The sequence below is a fragment of the Hibiscus syriacus genome, unplaced genomic scaffold, assembly GCF_006381635.1.
Source record: "Hibiscus syriacus cultivar Baekdansim isolate YM2019G1 unplaced genomic scaffold, ASM638163v2 tig00013040_pilon, whole genome shotgun sequence".
NCBI classification, from domain to species: domain Eukaryota; kingdom Viridiplantae; phylum Streptophyta; class Magnoliopsida; order Malvales; family Malvaceae; genus Hibiscus; species Hibiscus syriacus.
The window spans coordinates 1,790,381-1,801,742 of NW_024062296.1; the positions used below are offsets into that span (position 1 = coordinate 1,790,381).

The 11,362-nt window shown below is 35.0% G+C and overlaps 1 protein-coding gene across 1 annotated transcript; it reads right to left on the reverse strand.

Annotated features, from left to right (window-relative positions):
- Positions 1-2,513: 2,513 nt before the first annotated feature.
- LOC120205799 (transcription factor TCP20-like) lies at positions 2,514-4,131 on the reverse strand. Its single transcript, XM_039205602.1, is given in 3 exon segments — positions 2,514-2,618; positions 2,712-3,405; positions 3,408-4,131. Coding segments are annotated over 2 exon segments (828 nt in total). The 5' UTR covers positions 3,769-4,131; the 3' UTR covers positions 2,514-2,618; positions 2,712-2,938.
- Between the last annotated feature and the right edge of the window lie 7,231 nt (positions 4,132-11,362).

Sequence of the window (11,362 nt, forward strand, 5' to 3'; positions counted from 1 at the left end):
GTTCTAAGGTGTTAGGCGCACTGAGACACAAAGGAACAGGTCCTTAAAACATAGGCACAAGGCGTAAAACAAAGTTGCATGCCTTTCGTAAGCACTTAATTTCCATTGGTTCACTCCTAAAACACATAATTTCATCTCCACACTCTGTTCTTTCACCATTGCCTCCTAAAACGCTTAATTTCCTCTCCACACTATGTTCTTTCACCATTGCTTATTCCTTCCACAAGATAATACTACATATGTGGTATGTTTTTTATGGAAGAGGCAATTAAAAAGTTAGTAGACTGTTGGAGATTGTTAGTAGAATTGTCTCTGGCTGTTGCAAGTTGACCAAAGTTGTTAGTTTACTTGAAACGGTTAAACCCAGGTGATCCCTGATGAATTAAACTTTTTGTGTTGATTTGCTAGACTAGGTTAGGGGCTACGTAAAAGCTTAACGATTAAGAGTCAAAAATCATCTTATGTCCTATATTTTTCTACTTTACATGCTTGTTTTGCTAAACTTAATTATGTTTGCAGTCATCGTTCATTTAGCTCTTTTACATCCAATTGGATTCATACATGTTTGATTTTGAGAATGTGTTGCTGACTCTACCATTAATTGACTTAGCAACAGCTGTAGATGATATTCATTGCATCATCTCAAGGGTCATATAATATATTCAACTATTAATCATCTTGGTGGCAGCTGCAGATATTAGTTGTATCATCTCAAAGTTTATTTTATATACCATTATCTAACTCCAATAGATAATGAGCTTGTTTTTCATTTAACATACACCACGAATGACAAACAAGCTCATTGACTTTACTGAAGCAATCCTTGAAACCAGTGCAATGTGGTGGAGAGAGATAAAGAATGTCTGATAGAGGAATAAAACCGATTGAAAGTGATGGCTACTTTGAGGATCTTTAAAGTACTGAAGCCATGCTTCTTCTATCAAAACATTGAAACAACAAACTTTAATATGCTGAAACAGATGTATCATACACTCTTTATAACCCCTTTTGCAGTGTGAAGATGTTCTCTTGTCAAAGCACCTATCCAAGTTTTAAGGAAAATTCTCAAGGGAAGTGAGACCATGAAGAAACATAAAATGAAGCATACAAAATCAGGTTGAATGCTCAATCGACTTTAAAAAGGGCAGGCTAGGTAGCGATGGAGAAGACTGAGATTCCTATGGCCATGCCATAGTTACCTGAAAGGCTGCCATCTTGGAGATTGTAGCAAACAATGAATGCAGTATGGGAAATACACGGTATACGAGGGTCAAAACTTCATTCCAAAACAGTGCAAGACAAACCTAAACCTCAACTGTCAATTTCAGTACACCTTGAATCTGCGACTTCTATAATTGTTTGGACCACAGTAATTTGTCCATGGGTTTTAATGTGATCTTCTCAATGACACATGCATGAGAGTAGTCCAAACCATTTAATGAAATTGGCTTCCACCGAAAAATAAAAGTGAAGATAAAACGGGAAATGCTCACGACACCTTAATATACAACTAAAATAAGACGTTATCAGTTTTATTATTATTTGAAATAACAAAACTAGTAAAAAATAATCGAAAATATTATTATTTTTACCGGTTCTAATTACCGATATAGGTAAACACAATAAAAAATCTGATAAAAAAAATAATGTTTTAGGTAGCGTTTTACCGAAAATAATATTGTTTTGACTGATTTTTCTACCGCTGTTACCTATATCAATAATTGATAATAATAACAAAACCGGTGTAAATAATAATATTTCCGGTATTTTTTTACCGGTTTTATTATTTAAAATAATAACAAAACCGGTAACACTTTTTTTAGCAGTATAAAACATTATTCACGTTTCTAACAAAAGTGGTGGGTTTATCAGCTTTGTGTTGGATTAAATTCCTACACCACACCACTACACTTATTCTTTACAACATTGTACCTGGAGCAGCATAAATCCGACATCTGCCGAAAATTTTTAGGGGATTTGAGAGAAAGCTGGCGTATATAATCTTGCTCAACATCAAACAGAGAAGATACAAACAGTTAATGCATCCAGTGATATACTCATGCCAAGTCCCTTCATATGTGAAGCTCAAGAGTGGACACAAATTCCATAAACAAATTTGAATATATAGTAATTTAGGATAGTAGAGACAAATATACGATGCTCAACAAAAGGATTTTATCACTAAAAGAGCTTTCTTAAAAAAAGGTAATTTCTTTGCAAAGGAACAAATTTCAAGTTATGACGAAGGAAATAGATTCTTGTATGTTGGATGGAAAGCTATAGCAGGAAACATGCATGTTCTGGCAACCAGAGTGTTATAGTAGGAGAAGGGGATGAAGAACGTGGTGTTAGAATCGGAGGAGGCTACAGTTGTAAATAGTTAGCCCTTTATGTGGGAGAATATATTCTTTTGGAGAAACAAGCATTCTACTTCGTCTAAGATGGAGGTATTACTGTGAATTTATAACTTTTAATAACACAAACAAATCGATTGCCACTCTATCCAGACTTAGAGAAGAAGAAAACAAATAGATTTAGCTTACATCAACATCAACACACCCTTAATCAAACAAGGAGTTAAGCCCAAATCCAAGCTACTAAGCAGTGCAAAGCTCCACCTGCACATTCCACACCAAAATAGCTTAACACAAGAATTTATATTTCTCTATAGATTTTAGAGGAAGTTCAAGGTAAGAGTCGAGAGAAAGAACCTCTGCAATGGAAACTTGAATGATGCAGTATTGAAAGAAGTAAAAAAAATCTCCAGTCCCCATAGAATTAGAGGAAAAAGTATCCATTTTTCTCACACTTTTGTTTTTGATTTTCCCCATTATACAATACTGAAACATTACAAGGGAAAAAAAACAAGCAATCGTGTCTCAGGGACCCGACTCTTTTTTTCTTTTTAATCTTCATCTTGCTCCCAAAGTTGAAAACTTTACTGGCCTGATCCTTGGGAATCATCCTTAGCAGAGGGTTGCTGCTGGTGATGTTGCACCCTAGCTTGCTCCATCTCCTGATAAATCTGGCTCAAAGCATGAGGATTTAGAGCCCCAATATGACCATCCTGAGACAGACCAAGTTCCAAACCAGGGAGCGGCTGATTCGCTCCACCCATGATTGAGGTGAAACTCATCTGACACATGTTACTAGGAAAGTCAAAACCGGAAAAGCCAAGCTTTTGCGGATAATTGGAACTTTCACTGCCTAAATTTGTTATAGATGGTCCAGATGATGACTGAAACCCATAACCACTGACTGAGGGCCACAACCCGGTTGCCACATGATGGGGTCTCCCCAAATTTCCACCAGCCATTGTCCAACTGGTCCTACTGCTCCCTGACCCTATACTGGACCCCCCAAAATCTTCCATCTTTTGGTGCAACCCCGATGATAGAGAGGCCGCTGGCTGTGATAAACTGAGCCCCCAGCCGCAGCCAAAGCCGATGCCGGAATGGTTCCGGTCCCTGTGGCGGCAATTATGGATGGTTCAGCTTGTTGTAACAGCCACTGAATTGTTTCCCCATCAGATTTGTGACCTAATTCCCTTGTCAACTGAAAGATTCTAGCTGCACATAAAGCAGGCATCCTTATCCTTCTACCTCTTCCTTCGACTTTGGTATGCCTGTCTTTGTTGGAACTTCTCTTTGGGCCCAACTGCTGCTTCTTCCCTTCTCCTTTATCCGCGATCACTATCTGGAAATCCTTGATTTCACCTGCTTTATTCTCTCCCATGCTTTGAGGTTCTTGCTGCTGCTTGGGATCCATAAACTCGTAAAAGAATGGGATGTGGGCAAATTAAACGAAAACCAAACACGAAAAAACTAAAAGACTCCTCTTTGATTGAAGAAGGTGACCTGAAAAGTCCTTGCCTTTCACGAGTTTTTACTCTGTTCTTTGACAAGAAATGTGAATACAAACTATAATATTGAAATCCCAAAGCAAAACACACCCGAAATGTGAAAAAATTTATTCTGTTTTATGAGAAAGATGTCATCTCTCTCTCTCTCTCCATCCATTGGCCCTTGCTTTCATCGTTACCCTTTTCCTCACTGCAGTGAAGGGTTTTGACTAAACATGCTGATAGGATAGCAACTTTAACTGCCAATTTCACCTGAAGACACTAATTCCCACAGAATATTATCATTTACATTACCTTTTATAATTACATTCACACATCCCCATATGACCATATATGTCATCAATACATTGATGGATTCCTACCCTTTCACTTTATTACATCTCCACCTTGTATTATTGCAGTTTCCAGCTGCAATATGAAAATAAAGCTAACTCTTGCAAGAGGACTTGATTGTCATTTTTGATGAACGGTTTTCTGACAAGTGGCAACCTGGTTTTGCTTCTAACCTACTCTAGGCCATCCTTCTCATACACTTAAAAAATGAAGGCTAAATGTATATTTTAATCCTTAAGTTATCACTTTTCAATTTGATCTTTTAAAATCGTTTGATTCAGATTGATCCTTAAAAATATTAGAAGTTTCACAAAAAATATATTTAAAATTTTAAAAAGATGAAAATAATTAGAAAATAGAAAATATTCTAAAATTTTTTAAAAATATATTAAAAATATTAAAAATAAAAAAACAAAGAATTAAAATCTTAAGATATTCTGAAAAGTATCAAAAATTAGAAAATGCTTAAAAATAAAATATAAATATTTTCAAAAAAGTGTTAAAAATAAAAATAAAAAAAATTATAAAAAAATTTAAATGCATTGGTCAAAGATTATTTATTTCAATCTGACCCTACTATCAATCCTCAATCATATTTTTAATAGAATCAATTTTATATTAGAATAACAACAGTTTCTGTGATTCTTTTTATAATTTAAAAATATGTGATAAATATTGATCATTGTAATAGTCACGAGTCTTATTTTGAAGTTTACAATTTAGTGGAATCGGATTGGAGTATTTTTAAAGGTCTGACTTCGGGTCTTGGTTTTATGCCATGTTATAGTGGAGTCGATTGCAACAATGCTCTTTTGGTCATTAACAATTATATGGAGGAAAGTTTTTGTCCACCAATGATCCCACACATTGTTGATCTCATCAAGCGTGATCGGAGTTCATTTGAATCGTGTTTTAAGGGAGTACAATCAAGTGGCTGGTGTTATGACAAGATTGGCTTGAAGTCGTTCTTTTAGTGTTCACAAATTCCATGATCTGTCTTCAGAGATAAGTTTTGCCTTCTATCATAATTCTAGAGATAATTAGTGATTTTACTTGTTATCTAGCATGCCCCTTTCTTCTCACTTAAAAGAAAAAAAAAATAAAATTTAGTTTTTTTGTCATACAATTAACATAGAGAAAGGATATCGGTTTGAGTTTCTAGTTTTAATTCTTTCCTCTAGTTTAAAATTTTGGTTTCTAATAACATTTTAAAATATTTTATATTTAGAACCTATCAAGCATTTTTGTAGTAGAAGGGAGTGTTATTCTCCTCAAAGATCTCAGATTTGAGTAATTATATCTAAAGAGTATGTGCGTTGTTAATAGTTAAGAAAATTATTAACAAATACTACATTGTAATCATCCTATACTATTAAAAAATATTTTATATTTAAAAAATTTCAAATATTTGTCAAGTTAATTACAATTTATGTTTATTTTGTAATTTTTAAAATTTTAAACATTTTAATAGCTTTAAATATAATTTTGGTTATTATTTATTGTTATTTTTGAGAATTTTTTATTAATTTTTTGATTGAGGATTAAAATAAGTTTTGATCTAAAAAAATCAAATAAGTCTCTCTAACATGTCACATGACACATAGAGTGTCAAATTAGATTGTCGCATTTATAAATTTAATGATGATATCAATAATACAATGGTCATGTCCTTAGGCGACAACCGTCGGATGCGATCAGGAGGGTAGAGTCGATTACAGCCGACAGTGCCAGAAGGAGAGGACGACCAACGAGGAAGTGGGTAGACTGCTTGAGATCTGATTTGAAGGAATTAGCCCTCACCGAGGACATGACCTCTGACAGGAAAGTATGAAGACTTAAGACTATGGTAGCCGAGTAGTATGGGTCACAACAATAGGGTGTAGCATCTATGTCTTCTTTTAATGCCTTTGTAGTAATTTCCATGACTTCTACTTTTTTACGTTTCTGTCATTGGAATTTATGAAGGCTTAAAACTAGGGTAGCGGAGTAGTGTTGCCTTAGTTTAGGTTTTAACCCATTTGACTTTATTCCTTCTCGTAACTTGCTATCGTTGACTACTGTGTATCATTCTCTTAATGTTTCATCTTTTTAAATTAAGCCCAGACTTACGTTTTTGTCTATATGCAGAGATTTTTACGTAGGGATTTATTTGCAGGGATTACTTCCCATTACAGACGCATATGAAGACTGTTCAACTATGTATTTATTTATTTATTTACACATGCATTGTATTTTATCTTTATTTTTTAATTTTCTGATTGCCGAAGGTTTTCCACGGAAGTTTCTCTCAACCTGGCGTTGGGGGCAACCTACTAACCTACCTCCCCCTTACCTCTTTGCATATGGGAATAAGGTTTTGTTGTTGTTGTCATTAAATCAATTTTGTTAATAAAATGATATATTTGATGAATTTTTGACATAATAAAATACATTTATGTATATTTTTTAAACGATGAATCAATCTTTTTTTTTCTTTTTTTTTTTAAATGAAGTGAAGAGAATTGTAGCCCTGAAACCTAAAATATGAGTGTTAGCCTGTTAGAGTTGCTTCTGTAATCTTGACGTCTAACATAAGATGGGGGTAATATATTGGATCATATATCTGTAGGTTTCCCCATAAATTGACAGATAAAGACTTGTCAACTTTTTCACGCATATTTGTAGGTTGAAGGACAATGATTTACACATCTCTGAGCAGCATCCTCTTTCATTTGTTTTTACACTGTCGAAACGATTTTAAAAATAGAGGCGCTAGATTTAGAAAATCACGTTATTTTTAATTATTTTCTTAAGATTGAGTTTTAATTAAAAACAATGTGATTTTAGAAAATCTCTCGTTTCGAAAATTTGAGAATTCATTCACGATAAAAACACAGGTTCGAAGAGTCGCCACCAATCTTTGATTAGGGTGTGATTGGACACTCAAAAATATTGTCATTTTAAATAAAAATTAATTTTAATGAAAACAACAAATTTAGGTTTGCGTTACCAGAAAATGAGTTCGGGAGTCGGTTACGCGTGGGGAAGAATTAGCACACCCACAACGCCCTAAATCGGTACCTTGTCGATTAATTAATGTCTTTGCAATGAAATTTACAAATTCGATTTTAATTTGGTTTATGATCCTCGACAAAACAACATATGAATTTTACAATATTCAAAAGCTCCAAAATAGATTAAATTAAAATTACCAGGCCTTTTAGAAAGATAAAAGAATATTCGATTATTTACAAATATCGAGACCAGATCTTAGATAAGTTCTAACTATCTTTTCTCGATAAATTTAAATAGTCGAATATTTCTTTTTCTTCCGTTCCTAAACTTTAAAGTGATGGATCATTTTTTTGTGTCACTAATGGGATACCCTTTTAGTTTAAAATCATCAAAAGTGGATATCTAATCAGTTAAGACAACCCACTTAAAACGATTTTAAATTAAAAGGATATTACCCTTAATCAAATTATATAATAACGTCGAGTTATACACGTGAGGATAACATGCAAAAATTAATTAAATAATGGTTATAAAGAAACATGCAATACTACATTTTAATATCAAAATTATATACATACATTTTGCAACTACAAATTATAAGCCCTATATATTTTAACATGTAGTGCATAAATGTAACTTAAATACAAACACACAAAACACAACATACCAAAATATGCATAAAAATTATATGTATCAGAATATGGACTAAGTAATATTGAACAAAACTTTAGTGCCTAAAAAATAAATCAGATAATAAATGAAGTAGAAATGCACACATTAGACCATACGATATTTTAAGACTAAAAATAAAAAACCCTCACAATTACACAAGATAAAAATCAAAATAAAACCCTAAACATTCATAGAACTGAAAAGTAACATGCGAAAAATTGAAGTTCTAATATCTAAACAAACAAAAGTTACACAAATAAACACTTAGGACTAAAATCAAATGTGCATACAAATAAAAGACCAGATTAAAATGTAAGACTCGATTTTAAGGCTAAAATGAATTGTAAACGAATCACGAATGACAAAAAAAAATAATGCAAACACAGTTGAACAAACCTAGGTATCCCAGACAACGCCGTTTTGATACACGGGTATATCCCCTATTCTCCGTAAGAATGAATCCCTAGCATTCTACCTAAACATTTCAGCTGCAATCACCCATTTTCTCAACCCCTCCATGGCTGCTACTCATGACACAGCTCGCTCCAAAAGACCCCATGGACGAGACTAAACTAAATCGAACCTAGACCCTCGATTTCTCGTCTATCTTTACTATTACAAAACCCTCGAACACCAGACCACATGCAACGACTCCCCACTTCTAAGGCCGACGAGTTCAACCCCCAAACCCCGACGCACTACAAGTTGAAGGTTGTTTTTGTGTTTGAAATAGGTGAAGAAATTATCAAAATAAAGAAATAAAGACCCTGCAATTCCTAATTTATATGTATTTTGATTTCGACACAGAATCAATCATGCACCAAGAAAACTAGAAAAAAAATAAAAATAAAAATAAAAATAAAAATGAAGGACCCCAAGAAGAATACCTCAAATCAAATCGTATTTCTATTGCTTTCTCGACCTTTGAATACAATTTTGAGGTTTCTGTTACAATGGTTTCTGTTCGTTTTTCCATGGGTAAGCAAAAATCCTCCTCTTCTATCTAGAATGGTTGCTATCCTGTTTTACAACTTTCCAATGATAGATCCGAACCCCTTTGTTCCAATCGTTCTTGATGACCCTCTCTCCCGTTGGTGAATTTTTCGTTATGTTCTTCCCTCCTGTTCGTGACCTCTTCTTTGATGCTCTCCAATGTTAATTGTTGATCCCCCTCTCTCTGTAGGATGTCTTTTTTTAAGAATAGATGCTGAACCAATGTCTATGGTACTGCCTCACTCTTTTAATCCCCCCCTTTTTGATTACATGTGTTTGGCTTTTATAGCCCAAAGTTTACATAATTTCAACATGAAAAAATTATTCCTGCGCAAATTTCTGCAGGAGACAAGGATGAAGGGAGCAGATATTATGGGTGAATTGCCTTTGACTTTTGATTTTGAAAATTGGGGATTACAACATGTTTAGCTAAAAACAATGATGGAAATTGGTTTATTATGGGCATGTATGACATGTCTCCACTATGTGTGAGTGCATAGGTGAGTCATCAAGCATGGGCTGGCTAAAAATAATGCTGGAAATTATCTTCCACGTGCTGTTCCCCCTCTCTTTGTGTGCTGCTTATGCTTGCTGAATGGATGTCACTTATTGCTCCATCATAAACTGATATCAATGTGTACCATGCTGTTTGTTCCTTGTGGTGCAGTTTTGTTCCAGCAAATGAATGTTGTCCATGTGCAGCAGTTTGGACGTGTTTGTGGAGTGGATCCAAGCTTGTTTGAATGGATTTTCAGTTGTATATGTCTCCCAAGGGTTCCAACAAGTTTTCCCAACGTGATTCATGGTCTAATGTGCTGTTGCATGGAAAAACAAAGGTTTTGTTGAACTGAATTAGTAATTCCCGTATTGATTTTCCAGCCTGCACAGTCTTCAATTATCTGGACATATCTCAAGCTACCAATATCGGATTAATACGATTAAAAGTGCGTTGGAAAGATAAGAGATAGAGGATTAAATGTTAAGAAGACTTCATCATCCAAATATGCTTGTAAAATGTTCAAAATTGGAGATCAATATGGATTACGTGCACTGTCCACTGGACTGCCGTAATTTGCTGCATGGTTTACCTTGGCCTGCAAAATGATAACATAAATAATGTTAATATTATTATTAATAAAAATATAATAATGATAATAATATCCCAGACAAAACGGGTGTCTACAGCTGTCTCTCTTTGCTTATTCTTGTGTTAACAAGAATAGAGCAAAGATAAAAAAGAGACAACACGTTTTTGTCCAGATCCATCTCTGCTTTAAAACTTGATAAAGGATATGCTCCACTCCTCCTCCGGGGTAAGTGAGACTTGAAAAATATTCAAAAAACATGTGTGCTCCATATTCTTTCAGAGAGTGTAGGACTCGATCAATCTTCGATCAACGGGTTTGCTCCCCATTTTTCAGGGAGTATAGAACTCGGACATCTTCTTCAAACGGGTTCGCTCCCTCTTTCTCTAGGGAATATGGAACTCGGACATCTTCTTCAAACGAGTTTGCTCCCTCTTTCTCTAGGGAGTATGGAACTCAAACATCTTCTTCTTACGGGTTCGCTCCCTCTTTCTCTAGGGAGTATAGAACTCGAATAATCTTCTGCAAACGGGTTCGCTCCCTCTTTCTTTAGGGAGTATAGAACTCGAATAATCTTCTGCAAACTGGTTCACTCCCTCTTTCTTTCAGGAAGTATAGAACTCGAATAATCTTCTGCAAACGGGTTCACTCCCTCTTTCTTTCAGGAAGTATAAAACTCGAATAATCTTCTGTAAACGGGTTCGCTCCCTCTTTCTTTCAGGAAGTATAGAACTCGAATAATCTTCTGCAAACGGGTTCTCTCCCTCTTTCTTTCAGGAGTATGGAACTCGAATAATCTTCTTCTTACGGGTTCACTCCCTCTTTCTCTAGGGAGTATGGAACTCAAACATCTTCTTTTTACGGGTTCCCCCCCCCTCTTTCTCTAGGGAGTATGGAACTCGAACATTTTCTTCTTACGGGCTCGCTCCCTCTTTCTCTAAGGAGTATAGAACTCGAATAATCTGCTACAAACCGGTTCACTCCCTCTTTCTTTAGGGAGTATAGAACTCGAATAATCTTCTGCAAACGGGTTCGTTCCCTCTTTCTCTAGGGAGTATAGAACTTGGACATCTTCTTTCGGGTTCACTCCCTCTTTCTCTAGGGAGTATGGAACTCGAATATCTTCTTACGGGTTCTCTCCCTCTTTCTCTAGAGAGTATGGAACTCAGACATCTCCTTCAAACGGGTTCGCTCCCTCTTTCTCTAGGAAGTATGGAACTCGAACATCTTCTTCGCTTCACTACTTTCTTGTGAAGGGTTAAGTTGGTTTGCTTCGAAGGTCAAACTTGAAAATCAAACAATACAACTCATTAGTGTATGCTTGAAGATTTGAAAAACATTATACTCAAAAACTTAGAATTTAAGAGAATCTTTTTGAATTCATTTCTCCTGCGAGAGCTTGTCTCGCCGCCACTTTACTCTC